Source organism: Tarenaya hassleriana, unplaced genomic scaffold (genome assembly GCF_000463585.1).
Source record: "Tarenaya hassleriana unplaced genomic scaffold, ASM46358v1 Cleome486, whole genome shotgun sequence".
In the NCBI taxonomy this organism is placed as follows: domain Eukaryota; kingdom Viridiplantae; phylum Streptophyta; class Magnoliopsida; order Brassicales; family Cleomaceae; genus Tarenaya; species Tarenaya hassleriana.
The window spans coordinates 15,401-30,540 of NW_010967563.1; the positions used below are offsets into that span (position 1 = coordinate 15,401).

Below are 15,140 nucleotides of genomic sequence, written 5' to 3' on the forward strand. Positions count from 1 at the left end.
TCTAATGCACGCACGAGCGCGTATAGCTCTTTGTCGTATGTCGGATAGTTGAGAGCAGCCCCAATAATTTTCTCGCTAAAATAAGCGACGGGCCTCTTTTCCTGCAGGACAGCTCCTATGCCAATCCCAGAGGCATCGCACTCAATCTCAAAGGTTTTGTCGAAGTTCGGAAGAACTAAGACGAGTGCTCGGGTAAGGCTGTCCTTAAGTACCTCAAATGCGCTCACTTGATTTTCTCCCCACTCAAAGTTCACATCTTTCTTAGTGATGGCGGTAAGAGGAGCGGCTATACTACTGAAGTCCCGAACAAATCGACGATAAAAACTTGCTAACCCGAGAAAACTCCTCACGTGTCCAACTGTGGTAGGAGTCGGCCATTCTTTAATGGCTTTAACCTTTTCCTCGTCAACTCGCAAACCTTTAGAGCTGACCACGAAGCCAAGAAACACCAACTCATCGGTACAAAACGAACACTTCTTCAGGTTCGCATAAAGGCTTTCCTTCCTCAAAGTGGTCAAGACTTGCTCTAGGTGCGAATAATGATCCTCGGTGGTCCGACTATACATGAGGATATCGTCAAAGTAGACCACGACAAACTTTCCTATGAAAGTTCGCAAAACCTGGTTCATGAGGCGCATGAATGTACTCGGGGCATTGGTCAACCCGAAAGGCATAACTAGCCACTCGTAAAGACCTTGTTTGGTCTTGAAGGCGGTTTTCCACTCGTCGCCTTCTTTCATTCTCACTTGATGGTAGCCACTCTTAAGGTCGATCTTTGAAAAGATCGTGGCTCCGCTCTACTCATCAAGCATGTCATCGAGTCTAGGGATGGGATGCCGGTATTTAACGGTAATGTTGTTGATCGCTCGGCAATCCACACACATGTGCCAAGTTCCATCCTTCTTGGGTACTAATAGCACCGGAACTGTACATGGACTAAGACTCTCTCGAATGTAACCCTTTCTCATAAGCTCTTGAACTTGTTTCTCGAGCTTTTTCATCTCTTCTGGGTTCATTCGGTAGGCGGGTCGGTTAGGTAAAGGAGCACCGGGTACTAGGTCGATTTGGTGCTCGATCCCTCGGATGGGTGGTAATCCTGTCGGAATCTCGTCCGGAAACACATCTCGGAATCGTTCAAGTAGTCAACTTATGGCGGGGTTATCGGTAGGTACTTCCGTCCTCAGGTTCATGACGTCCTTAAAAACCATGAGAAGTACCGATTGTTCTTGACGAACAGCCCGCTCGACTTGACTAGCTTTAATGTAGAAGTTCTTCTTCTTGGATTCGGTGTCCTTAGCTAGTTTCTGCTGCATCTCATGCACTTGAGATGGACTAAGGGGTGCGAGTACAATCTTCCTCTTGTTATAAACGAAAGAGTACTGGTTCGCTCGCCCATCATGGCTGACCTCTCGGTCGAACTGCCATGGTCTACCGAGTAGCATGTGTCCCGCCTGCATTGGAACAACATCGCATGTGACCTCGTCTCGGTATCGTCCGATACTAAATGGTACCTTGACGCGCTCGGTAACCTTAAGTTCCCCACTGTTGTTCAACCATTGAAGTTTATAGGGGTGCGGATGTTTCTTGGGTACTAATCCGAGCTTCTTGACCATATACGCACTTGCGACATTCGTGCATGATCCGCTATCTATGATCAGTTCGCAGATTTTTCCTTGGACGGTACAACGAGTGTGCAAAATGGTCTCTCATTGGGCGGTCTCGTCCGGAGTAACTAAGATACTCAGAACTCGTCTCGTAACTAAGAGTTCACCGCTGTCGGGGTATTCGATCTCCTCGTCGGGTTCACCCACTTCTTCCTCATCCATGGACTCGTACTCTCTGTTATCCATCAGTATCATTACACGAGAGTTGGGGCAGTCCTTAGCCATATGTCCACGGCCCCGACACTTATAACAAATGATCTCTCTAGATCGAGTGTCCCTAGGGTTATCTACGGGTGGTTTCGGAGCTCGTGAAGCTCCGGGGACTCTTCCTTTATCCTGGAGGTCACGCGAGACTTTAACCTCAGACGTTTCTTTCCTAGGACCAGATGAAGGCTTTGGTGAGTATGATGAGGGTCCTACTTGGGATCTTACTCGACTTAGCCGGGATTTTCCTCTGATCTTGTTTTTCTATTTGGATGGCTAAATGTAGGAGTTCGTGGAGATCACGGTAAGGATGGCTCTCTACCTTACGAGCAATACGTTCTTGGATTCCATCTAAGAATTGAGCCATCACCGTCTCCTCATCCTCTTCGAGCTCTAATCGACTCCTAATATGTTCGAACTCCTCAAAATATTCTTCCACCGGCCTAGCTCCTTGGGCTAGCTTCCGATACTTCCTTTGAAGTTCTCGGTGGAAATGCGGAGGAACATATCTCTTGCGCATAAGAACCTTCATCTCACGCCAAGTCCCAACTTGCTCTATGTGAGCTCGTCGTCGCTCGGTGGTTTCCCGATCCCACCAAGCTAGCGCATTCTCTGCTAATTGAGCAGCGGCATATTGGACCCTCCGTCGATCCGAATATGCATAACATTCGAAGATGTTATCCATACGGCGCTCCCAATCTAGTATGCTTCGGGATCTACCTTCCCTACGAATAGTGGTGGTTTAAGCTTAAGGTCGTTACTAGGCCCTCTAGGCTATCGATGTCTTAGTTCTTCTTCTTCCTCGACATCGTCTGCCTACCTACAAGGTCTATCTCTCGGTCTAGGGTTCACTCTCTGTCTAGGTATCTCCTCATGGTCTGACTCATCGTCATCGACCCTAACCCTAGCTCTATGACCTCTCGTTCGCGGTCTCTCGTCATAGTCCGACTCCTCGTCGTATATGACTCTCTCACGTGGTCTAGGTCGGTCGTTAGGTCTTTGTCTATGGTTGTCCGGGCGCTCGGGGTTTCTCTCATCCTTCCTATCTCGGGCTCGGACTCTAGGAGCGATATCACTCTCATCTTCACTAAGAGTTTCGGGTGAGGGCAGTGGCCGAGGTCTAGGTTGATTTACCGGGGCTCGATTTCTAGGTTCCGTCTCTCTAATGGTTTGGGTTTCCGGCCTAGACTCTTCTAACCTAGAAATACGCTCCATCATTTGTTGTAGGCTCGGAAAATCTCTTGGTTGCTAGACGACCCTATCTCCAATCCCTCATTGGAAGCATCGTGAGCACTCATGTTTACAATTCGCTCAAGTCTCGCAATATGCACGTAACGTACTATACACGCAAACGAATCCCAATCAACATGCAAGAGCGTAAATGATAGACGTGGATATCAATGAGCAATCACTCAACGTGCAATGGCTATCAAACAAACAGCGGGATATCAATGAGCAATCACTCAACGTGCAATGGCTATCAAACAAACAGTGAGCGAATACGAAAGTGAGACACACACGGGCAAAGCGAATCAAACACAACGTGCTAAGCAATGAATGTGCGAACTATCGAACGACTAACGGAATGGAACGACAGCAGCAACACGCAACGCACAAGATATTCAAGCACTTAAAACGATCAGCAAACACGTCAAACAATCGTGCAATCGAATAGGTATGATTTTAGAAGATGAACAGTCCACGAACACACAAACAATCGTGAATTACAAGGCTGTAGAATAAGGTCGATCAAGGAGTGATCTCACCGGATTTAGCTGCGTTTTAGTTTTGTGAAACTCGATCAATACTCCTCGGGTACAATCCGGGGAACGTCCTATGGCTCGAGCAAGCCCTGATACCAAAATGATGTATGCACGAGGAGGATGGGGATGGGGGGTTCAACCGCAATCACCGGCTCACGGGCGTGGCTCTCGAATTTGCAGAGGAACAAGGGCAATCGAAGTGGATTTACGGTAAAACGATTCCAATCACCGGCTCACGCAAAGTGGCTCTCGAATTCGGAAATGTTTCAAAGGAATGGAGATGGAAATCAAAGTGGAGGAACCTCGGACGAACCAAGGAATGAGCCGGACCAACCGAGCTCTAAGGGGACCGTCGGACACACCGGATGGCTTCACGGGCGGCGAACACACCGACGCTCGTGGAGGAGGCGGACAAACCAGCCAAGTCTTTGAAAGAGAGAATTCTCAAACAAAAATCAGATTAGATTGATCAAAAGTGCTAGTGATTACAAAGCTTGGGAAGAGTTTAAGTAAACAAAGCATTAAATGCTAGCTTACATGCAAGCCTAGTCTTAATTAAGGACCAAACAACAAAGTATAGTTGTTGGGACATTATATGGGCCGAAATTCTTGAGTAAATAAGGCCCATGGGCTTCACTTGGGCTTTAGGAGATGTCTTCTTCGAGTATAAGTAAGTTCCGGGTCAGATTTCGTCCGAAAAGTGAAATGTCGTCTTTGGACTCCCGGGATCCGCTAAGAATGTGATTGACGGCCTTGGTGAGTGTGACACGAAGCGCTCGAGCTCTAGCACGAGTAAGTGGTGGCTCGGCTCTAGGGTTTGCTCGGGGAGCCTCTGCGTTGTGCACGTCAAATCCCGGTCTCACGGCTTCGAATGACCTTGTGACATTATGATCATCTGGCAAGAGTCTTGACGTCTGATGGGCCAAGTCTTCAACATCTTCTAGAGCTCCTTCCGTTAAGCTCCCGTCTTCGTCCAAGCTGCTAGCTCCGATGTCCTCATCACCCTGCATAAGTTGTGTAAACATAGACTTAAGATCAAGGTCGGAATTTACCTGTGGTGGGGGTGGAGATGGACCGAAATTCTATTGAGGTTGACGGGGTGCTCTGTAGTGTTAAGGGGCTTGGTTCTGTTGCTGGTAGGCATTCCGGGTTTGAGATTGATTTCCTTGAGAGGAGCCCGGGATAGATGAACTGCCGAAATTGTTGTGCTGCGCATTTAGAGCGTTGGAGGAGTTCTTGTATGAGAAATTTGGGTGATTCCTCCAACCCGGATTGTATGTGTTCGAGTACTGATTGTTGGCGACGTAGTTGACATCTTCATGCACGTACTCGTCTCGTGATGCGTCCAGATCGGTGATCTGATGGGCGTTTTCTACCTACATTCTAAGTTTGGCTAGCTCTGTACGTAAAGCATGTATTTCGGATTGACTTTCCTTACCCGCATGGTTGTCCTTAAAACCAATACTTCTGACGAATTCGTAGGAAGGAGCACACACGTTAGCCATCTTAGTGATTTGTTGTTCGATGAAGTCGAAAGACTTCTCATTGAGGCTTCCTCCACAAGCAACTCGAATGAGGACTCGAGTATCTTCCTTTAGACCCTGCAAAAAGGTGGAGATAAGATACCTCTTGTCTAATCCGTGATGAGGGCAAAGCCGTTGGTATCCAAGAAAACGGTCCCAAGTCTCGCGTAAAGATTCATCAGGTTCCTGCATAAAAGAGTTAATCTGTTGCTTTGCGAGCTGGGTCTTGCTAGCGGGGAAGAATCGTTGCATGAACTTCTCTTGCATCTGATCCCAAGAGAAGACGTAATCTGGTGGCAATGTGTAGAGCCATTCTAACACAGCGTCCATTAGGGAGAATGGAAAAGCCATTAGCATAAGTGACTCATCTGTGACTCCTTGAACCGTCTTCACAGACTAGCATAGCAGTTTGAATCGGGTCAGATGGGGAATTGGATCTTCATTAGGTCTGCCCCTGAATGCCGGCTGGAATTCAAATTTATTGCGATCTATATCGGGCCGGTGAATGCATGAGAGCTGTTGAGTGTACTTGGGCTGAAGATATGCCCCATAAGTGTCATTGTCATTCTCGACAGCTAAAGCACGTTCCTCCATCTTCTTCTGTTGTTTCTTCTTCTTCCGAATGCGTTTGGCAGATTTCTCGATTTCTGGATCAAGAGGGACTAGGTTGTCAGACCCAGAACTCCTGGTCATACACCGGGAAAACCTACACACCAGAAAAATAGGAAAAAGAACTAGAATAGATCAGGAACGAGATAAAAGTAAATGAGAAGGGATCTAGGTTCAAAGGAATCTCTATCCTAGCGCTAAGCTACTCCCCACCAACGGCGCCAAAAACTTGATAACGCAAATTTAGGTGTATAAATAAGCTCAAGTAATAAAAAATCTAGATATAGCGAATACCGCAAGGATACGGATCAACTGTAGTATCAGGGTCGAACACAGGTAATAGTTAACACTTAAGAACAAGACTCGACTAAAAATCAGATCAAGAAACAGCAGATAAAGTATGTGAATATAAAAAACAAAGTAATAAACCAACTAAGTAAAATCAGAAAACTAAACCACCGTACCTTCGGGATAACCTTAATGCACAGGGATTGTTTCTAAGGATGGAGAATCTATGAATATCGAACTCTAATCGGGGATCTCAAGTTCCAATATCAGATTTGTCTCTTTCAAGTTCGAAATCCACTATCTGATAATTCAACCTATCGATCTTTCAATCTAATAGATTAAATAATCAAACGCATTAATGATCACTATCACAGTTCCTAAATCGATCAATCTATCTTTCAATAGTCTTAAACAATTCATTCAATGAATTTGTTCCGAATCTAATTCCAACTCTCGTTGTAAATCAGAATCTAAGATCAATCAATGAACAAGCCAAGAAGATTAAAAGCAATAAACTCAATTCAATCAAACCGACGAGTATCGATAATGTAGTCTCGGAAAATAAAAACCAAACAAATCCCTACAAAGTTAAATCCCTAGCTACAGTGAAACGATTACTCGCTACCCATAACAACAAACGAGTTCAAATCAATAAAGAGAAACATGGAAAACAAATAGGGAAGAAACTCGCAGCGATCTCTCGACGACGGTTCTTCAATCTCTACTTCTGGAAACTCCGTCTTGATTCTCTCTCGAGTTTTCTGGCTTTTGCTGTGATCTATCGATGATTTCTGAAGACCAAGACGTCTCCTATTTATTTCCTTGGCAGCTAGGCTTCTTCCCATTCTGAAAACGGAAGTTCGGATGCAAAAATAGAAAGTTTTTTCGAAACGCAACACGGCCGTGTCGAATGTCAACACGGTCCGTGTCAATTGTCTGATCAAAACTTCTGCGCTTCTGCACGGGCTGGACACGGACGAGTTGCAGGCCGACACGACCGTGTTGCGAATTGACACGGTCCGTGTCAATTGTCTGTAAGAATGTCTTCGTTTTCTCGCATATGCACGGCCGTGTTTGAGCTCGACATGGCCGTGTTCATGTCCAACTCGGGCTGGATATGTCTTTATCGTTCCTTTCCGGTCCAATATGCTCCGAAGTCCTCGATTATGTTCCTCTGGCGCTCATAATGCGTCTATTACTTGTTCAATCACCAGAGAATGAAGAGGAAACAAAACCCAATACTAAAATGATCCTAAATGTCTAATAATATCACAAAACCAATGCAAAAGTGCTAGATAATAGATTTTAAAATAGAGGAGAAAATCGTATTATCATGTATCATTCCACGACAATTAAAATAAAAATAAATTAAGTTTAATATCAACATCCGAAAAATTTTACTCATAAATTCGAGATCCAAACAATAAAATAACCAATACAAGAAAACATTTATACTTCTTCAAAAGATTATTAATGGGATTCAATAAAGATAGAAAAAATAGCTTGTACACTTGAAAATGCAAATTCTCATATACACGCAGGCAAACTATACACAGACGTACAAATTGGGCTTTTAAATAACAAACCCATAACAATATAATATACATAAATGCACATGTCGGTCTATCTCATACACACATTTATCAAGTATCACCCCCACCACCATCATCACTTTCTCACCACCTTTAGAGAGAGAGAGAGCTTCCAGTGGCAAAACCGTAAATACAAGGATGTCGAAAGACTGCGGAAACCATGGCCTAGACAATGAAGCCAAGCTCCGGCGAATCTGCGGCGGCATCGTCTTCCTCGTAGTGATATTGGGTTTCACCGTTCTTCTGGTTTGGGCAATCCTTCGTCCCACCAAACCAAGATTCATCCTCCAAGACGTCACTGTTTTCGCTTTCAACGTCTCTTCGCCGAATCTTCTCACCACCAACTTCCAAATCACAGCTGCAGCTCGGAACCCTAATTCCAAGATCGGAATCTACTACGATCGCCTTCATGTCTACGCCACTTACCGGAACCAGCAGATCACTCTCCGGACAGCTATTCCTCCGACGTATCAGGTAAGAGAACAAGGAATAGAAAGCTAAGTCTCATGGATCTATGGTTTTTCTACCCATGTTTTTTTTTTTATATTATTTAGATATATGAATACTGCTCAAGTGAATATTAGGCGGTGTGGTCTTTATCCGGTCAGTGTTTTAGGGTTGATTGTTAGATATCAAGATGATTTTGATGGTTTTTTGGTAGATTTTAAAAGGATTTGTGTATATTTTCTCTTGAATCGTTTAAAATAAATGGGAATTATTGGATTTGGGGTCTTTTTTTCACTAGAATATTTCAGTGGGATTTTCTGAAATCAACACAATTACGTTTTTTAGTAAAAGTCCATTTTAAAGCGTTTTAAAAAATTAACCAAATAAAATAGAACTTTGAACTAATTGAAAATTACTAATTCAATTAATCTCCAACAACATAGTTTTTTCAAAATCGAAATTTCGGATTCAATATGTACAAAAAATGGAAATTCTAATATATATATATATATTGCAGGGACACAAGGAAGACGACGTATGGTCCCCGTTCGTGTACGGAACCTCGGTCCCCATCGCTCCGTACAACGCCGTAGCTCTCTCCGACGAACAGAGCCGAGGGTTCGTCATGTTGACCGTACGCGCCGACGGGCGCGTGAGATGGAAGGTCGGAACTTTTATCACAGGGAGGTACCATATCCATGTACGTTGCCCTGCTTACATCAATCTATGGAACAAAGCGGCGGGAACTGCTGTCGGTGATAACGCCGTTAAGTACACGTTGGTTACTAAGTGCAGTGTCAACGTTTGATGATTGGGCTGACCGCGACGGAGACATTGACAGCGTTAAGACGGCGTTGCTTTCCGTTTGCGTAATGGGTTTCTCTTCTTTTGTTTCCATATGCAAAAAGTTGGATCCTTGATTATTATTTTTAATTTCTGGTTAATTATATAGTTGCTATGATACCGTTATTATGATTATGTGGTTTGGTTTTTTTTACTTGTAAATGCCAATTATAGTGAAAATAAAATGGCAGATTAATTGTTTATACATTGTTTGGTTTCATTATTTTTAATTATACACATATGGCTATTTCTACATAATAACTAATTATTTTAAAGAATTGTACTTACCGCCTTTTTGTATAGATATTAAATATAGATACAGAGGTTATTTTCGAAACTCATCAAAATAATATATTTGGAGTAAGGAATAAAAATTAAAAGTTATACTTTTTTTGGTCATCGAATGCAGTGTCAACGTTTGATGATTGAGTTGAGTGCGCCGGAGACATTGGCGGCGTTAAGACGTCGTCGCTTTCCGTTTGTACAATGATTCTCTTCTTCTGTTTTCATATGAAAAAATGGATCTTTGCTAATTGTTTTTAATTTCTGGTTGATTAGGTGGTTCGGTTTATTTACTTGTAAATGCCAATTACAACGGAAATAAAATGGCAGATTAATTGTGTTTAAGTGGATTATTGTTTTTTTTTTTTATAACGGAGGACCCTAGCTGCTACCTTTCGGGTATGCTGACTAGATAAACCTCCGGCCCGTGAGCAGCCTTTGTATATGGATCATATAAACCCAAAAATTACCTCCCTCTCCACCAGCTAGGAATCGAACACTCAACTCAAGGTGAAGTTACCTTCTACCCCCAAGCTTGACCAGTCGCTCATGATCTCTTATTATGTTGTTTTTCAGTGTTTTTGTTATTTGTTATTCATTCTACAAATATTTTTAGAGATGTAAAACGAGCCAATTTGATCCACCTCGATCCAGATTATTCAAATATGAACCGTTACTTTTAAATCTTACACATTTAAATTAATCTCTCATTCGCTCTTTGATCAACATGCGAAATAGTAAAAATCTGACCTAAAAGATTATTTCGACAGGTTCGAAGGAAAATGTTAGGTGTATAATATAAGGAAAAGTATTTGTAATAATAATTTCAATATTCTTATAAATTAGACAAACCGCATATATGATAAATATACTCTTGATATCTTTCGGCCACCAAGGAAAAGTATACTTAAAGGAGAAAAAAAGTAAGATGTCTTAATTATTTGTCAAATAATCAAAGTGTGAAGTGAAACTACTTTACAAATTGTTATTCGTATTCACTTTTTATTCCTATTTTATATTGTAAAATGTATATTTTATTTTTCAATTTGAAGAAGTATTCTTGGATCTATAAAAATAGAGGAAAATAAATGCAGTTAATATTTATTGGTCTTGGGAAGTCTGCCTTAATAATAGTTTCATTATTCAATTAGTATAGTTAGCTTGTGATAGTTGGAATCCAGCAATCACATGAACGGAACCTAATAATAATAATAATAATAATAATAATAATAATAATAAACGAAATATTCTCAATTAGGTACCATCCATATAGTCCACCGACGATCCCACATCAAAATATACCCTCCAAACTCCCTCCAAACTCTGAGAGCATACCCTTCTCACAAAAAATGTCTCTTTCAATCATACTCTCATAAATATATACACAACAATTATCCTTTCTATTTTAATTAATTTCATATATATTTTTTTATCAATTTTTATAATTTTTCTCCTTATTTATTTCTCTCCCAACGACGATTATGTTTATTTTTTGAAATCAATACAAAAAACGTTGAAAATGTTGTAAAATCAGTACAAAATCACATAAAAACTTACAAATAGATAAATTATGATCCAAAATACTTGTATTTATTATGAGTATTGACGATTTTTACAGTTTTTCTTTCTGTATTTTGAGATGTTTACTATGTTTGTTATGTAATTATTGTTTTAAAAAAAATCTCTATGAGATGAGGTATTGTATAGTATAAAACCTTGTCAGATTGTGAATCCAAGAGATTCAAAAATTAATTTTCTCTATTTGAAGTTCTTTATGAAAAAGGTTGGTTCATAGGTGCTCATAACTTGTTTTATGTGAAAAAGAATGAATCCAAGATATTCATTCTTAACACCAAAATTCAAGGTAGCAAACTTGAGTGAAAGAGAGAAAGAGAAGGAAAGTGGATTGACCAAGAGGAATGGAACTTGGGGGAGCAAGGAGGAGTTCGGAGAAGCAAAGGGGGACGTTCGTCCAGAAGCTCTCGTCGACGCAAGGAGGCTCGGGAAGCTCTCCCGAGCAAGTCAAAGTCCACCAAACGTCAATACAATGTGAATGGCTTGTGTTAAACTAATTGGATTCAATTCTCGCCGTTAAATGGTGGAAATTACTGTTTCTATATATGTTTGTAACCTATAACATGTCTAGGAGTCATTAGTTAAGGATTGAGAATGATTTGGCATGAAATTGAATGAATTAAGATGAAGAATAATCGGATAAAAAAAATTGTCCAGACGACACAATAGACCTATCGTTGTCAGACGATAGCGCTATCGCGTCGAAGATCGACCTATCATACTTGAAAGATTGACCCATCTTCAATTGACGATGACGCGATCGTGACGAACACCCGAAAAATGAAAAGACAACCGATGATCGAACGATCGTAAAAAACGATAGCGTGATCGTCGCAAGCCCACGATCGACCAATTGTCAAGGACGATGGCACGACCGTGACTGAAATCCGGACGACCCAAGGAACAACCCATAGAGGTCATGATCAAGCTATCACCAAGGGGGATAACGCGATTGATAATGTCAATTTTTGATGTTATTTTTCTATAGTTTTAGTTGCATTTCACTCCTCTTTTCGCACAAATTTAGGAATTAAATGACATTCTAGGCACGAAAATCGTTTTCTTTGCTCTTTGATGTGATTTCATGTATATTTGCGCATTTGGACAAAAATAGAGCTAAAATGGTGTATTAGGAGCTAAAATGAACCAGGTTGACAATCACGGACAATTACAGATATGGCATAGGCGAAACGAGTGCATTCCGAGTTGTTCAAGAGGAAAAACGTGAAGGTTTACAACAATCACACATTTCGGGTCCCATAACTTTCTCCACACAGGTCCAAATCATGCGTGTTATATATCATTGGAAAGCTCTCTTTGATAGCTACGCATAGACACTAAGGTCACTCAAATCAGACATTGGAGCACGAAGTTATGGACAAATACCCAGACCCTATCCCATGGTTGAAAACATAAAAGTAAAGAAAAACATCCGTACACGATGTTGCCTCCTCGACGTCGTCGTCGTCCAAGGTGTGCTATTCGTGTTGGTTTAGTGCTCTATGATGTACTGTTATGTGAGCTTTATTTAGAGACATTTGATGTATTGATACTTTCTATGGTGTTATGGATGAGTGTTTGATTCATTACGTATTGTGCATGCTTTAATATGTTATGAAAACCATGTATTGTTATGAACAATACTAAACTCCCTAGTCATATGTCATTATGGGAATAATGATATACTAAAACTAGTATGATGTGTGATTGATGATCATATAGATGATCATAGGTATTGGATACGATCACAATCATAGGTATTCGTTGAAGAACAGAATACTGGAATGACCCGCATGAGATTGTCACATGGACTAGCTGTTGGGTTTTCCTGGGATCTCATGAGCGAATCATATTCCTAAGAGATCGATTCTAGGGTTTGCGCAGCGGATATAAAACAAAAATTTTGAAGAAACCCTAGAACCATGCATGCATGCTTACGTAGAAACGTTAGAACGCTTACCTCAATCGATCTGGGGCATGTTTCAATTGATCCGTTCGTCCGATCACTCAAGGCAGGAAGCTTACCTCGCCCTCTACACGTATCCACACATCAGGATGGATTCCAACGATTGAAACTTGTTTGCTAGGACCCGAATCTGCTATTCGGTATATCGCTTCGAGAAAACGAGACTTAGAACTCCTTGAACTCTTTGGATCTCACCAAAAGCTCTCAAAGTTCTGCCAAAGACGGCTCAAAAAGTCTCAACTTAATTAGGGTTTTAATCTCTTTCTAATAAGGTGATTAAACCCTAACTTCGGTCTAATTTTCGAAAAACCCGAAAGCCGGAACGGACGGTCCAGAAATACATGTGGACCGCCCGTTCCAGCAAGCCAGAACGGACGGTCTGCCTTCTGTGGACCGTCGGGTCTGGACCTGGCGGACCGTCAGGTCTGGTCCTTTCGGTCCGTCCGTTCCAGCCCCTTCCGTCTTGGTTTTTCGTCGTTTTCTCGTGCGTTTTTTCCTTCCCTGCGTGTGTGACCCTGTAGACTCATTCGATATAGCAGTATAACCCGAAATCTCTATTTCGGATATACAAGTCATAGGCGGTCTCTAGCAAGACACTATGACTACCTATCTCGAATAGAGTTTGTTCGTGACCTTACGAACGCCAGTGATGATTCCGGCTGATGATCCTTTTGCATCGCGATATAATATGTCGAACATAAGGCATGGACGAGCCACCTTATCTTATTCGACTGCTTTCTCGTTCACTGAGTTCGACTGTCTGAAATAGACGACGTTCATCTATAGTGCGGCCACACATTTCCACAGTCTCGCTCACACGAGGGGCCCAGCGATATCTCTCTCTTTTACAAGAGGTGCAAATCCCGTCTTGACTATCTACAATCCAGTACATGATTCGTGTCCTACCTGATACACGCCTTTATAGTTTTCCTGTTACGCAGAACGTTTGACGTATTCAAAGCACACAACTCCTCATGTCGGATTCCGTAGATATCTCAGATCTTAGGTGTAACGACCCGAGGCCGCTACGGAATGATACAGTTGTCCCCACACACCAACACGGGACCTTTTTGCGTGTTTTGTCCTCACTCGCACACATCCCGGAAAGTACTTCCCAGGAGGTCACCCATCCTAAGACTACTCCAGAGTCAACACGCTTAACTTTGGAGTTCTCTCGAGATGGGCAACCGAAAAGGTAGATGCATCTTGTTGATATGAGTAGCTCAATTAATTCCTTTAAGTTATCTTAGACTGTGTAGTCCCATACCTACACAGCCCTCGGATCCCTCTCATTCCGGTGCGTCCGCTTCATCCCTGTACCCCCTACCCAGAAGCTCGTCAGGAGCCGCCCATTGTCCATGCCTCTCGCACCGGCGATCACTCCCCGCCCTCCTACGGTATTCTGGGCTGTCAGAGGCCCACCAGCTTCCACCTGGTTCGTCCACGAACCACACCGTACTGGGAGAGAACCTCGAGGCCGCTACGGAATGATAGAGCTATCCCCACACACCAACACGGGACCTTTTTGCGTGTTTTGTCCTCACTCGCACACATCCCGGAAAGTACTTTCCAGGAGATCACCCATCCTAAGACTACTCCAGAGTCAGCACGCTTAACTTTGGAGTTCTCTCGAGATGGGCAACCGAAAAGGTAGATGCATCTTGTTGATATGAGTAGCTCAATTAATTTCTTTAAGTTATTTTAGACTGTGTAGTCCCATATCTACACAGCCCTCGGATCCCTCTCATTTCGGTGCGTTCGCTTCATCCCTGTACCCCCTACCCAGAAGCTCGTCAGGAGCCGCCCATTGTCCATGCCTCTCGCACCGGCGATCACTCCCCGCCCTCCTACGGTATTCTCGTCTGAAGATAAATCAACTGTCCCCGAGACGATTGACGCCGGACAACCTCAACAGTCTGTTTCACATTCATTGCACGTAAAACACGGGTTAGGAGGGAGATCACGCATGGTAGTTCAAGCACTTCCGTCTTCCAGAGGCATCACATCCTTACAAAAAGGCTCTAAACCGTTGTTCAGAAGCTCCAGACCTTGTAAGAACGTAAAATGTTGCCCGACAAAAACTCTGGTGCAGCAACTTGTCCACAGAGTAGAACCCTCAATGTCTCAGATTTGGACACAAACTTGGCTGTTAACAAGGATGATGACCTTTTGCCAAGTACTGTCTCGTGTATCCCTTCCTGGCTACAAATCTGGTAGCTATCAAGCAAGTGGAAGGAAGAGGAGCGTAAGTTCTTTGGGAAAAGTTAAAGAATGGTGTTAAAGTAAGAAATCTAGAACCAAACTGAAAAAGGCGAGGAGTTTCCTTCCAACAGAAGAAGAAGATGATGATGATGATGAAAAAGAGATAGCCGCAGCAAAGGCTG

General features: G+C 42.5%; 1 protein-coding gene across 1 annotated transcript; it reads left to right on the plus strand.

Annotated features, from left to right (window-relative positions):
- Positions 1 to 7,681: 7,681 nt before the first annotated feature.
- LOC104825744 (NDR1/HIN1-like protein 12) lies at positions 7,682 to 9,140 on the plus strand. The gene is made up of 2 exons (XM_010558114.2): positions 7,682 to 8,117; positions 8,608 to 9,140. Exons 1-2 carry the CDS (start codon positions 7,782 to 7,784, stop codon positions 8,896 to 8,898), a joined length of 627 nt encoding a protein of 208 aa, XP_010556416.1. The 5' UTR covers positions 7,682 to 7,781; the 3' UTR covers positions 8,899 to 9,140.
- The last annotated feature ends 6,000 nt before the right edge of the window (positions 9,141 to 15,140 follow it).

What these genes read in the sequence shown, in the direction of transcription:
- LOC104825744 (XM_010558114.2), top strand. Translation starts at nt 7,782, where the DNA reads ATGTCGAAAGACTGCGGAAACCATGGCCTAGACAATGAAGCCAAGCTC. An exon ending in CTATTCCTCCGACGTATCAG is followed by an intron (nt 8,118 to 8,607) that starts GTAAGAGAACAA and finishes TATATATTGCAG; the next exon opens with GGACACAAGGAAGACGACGT.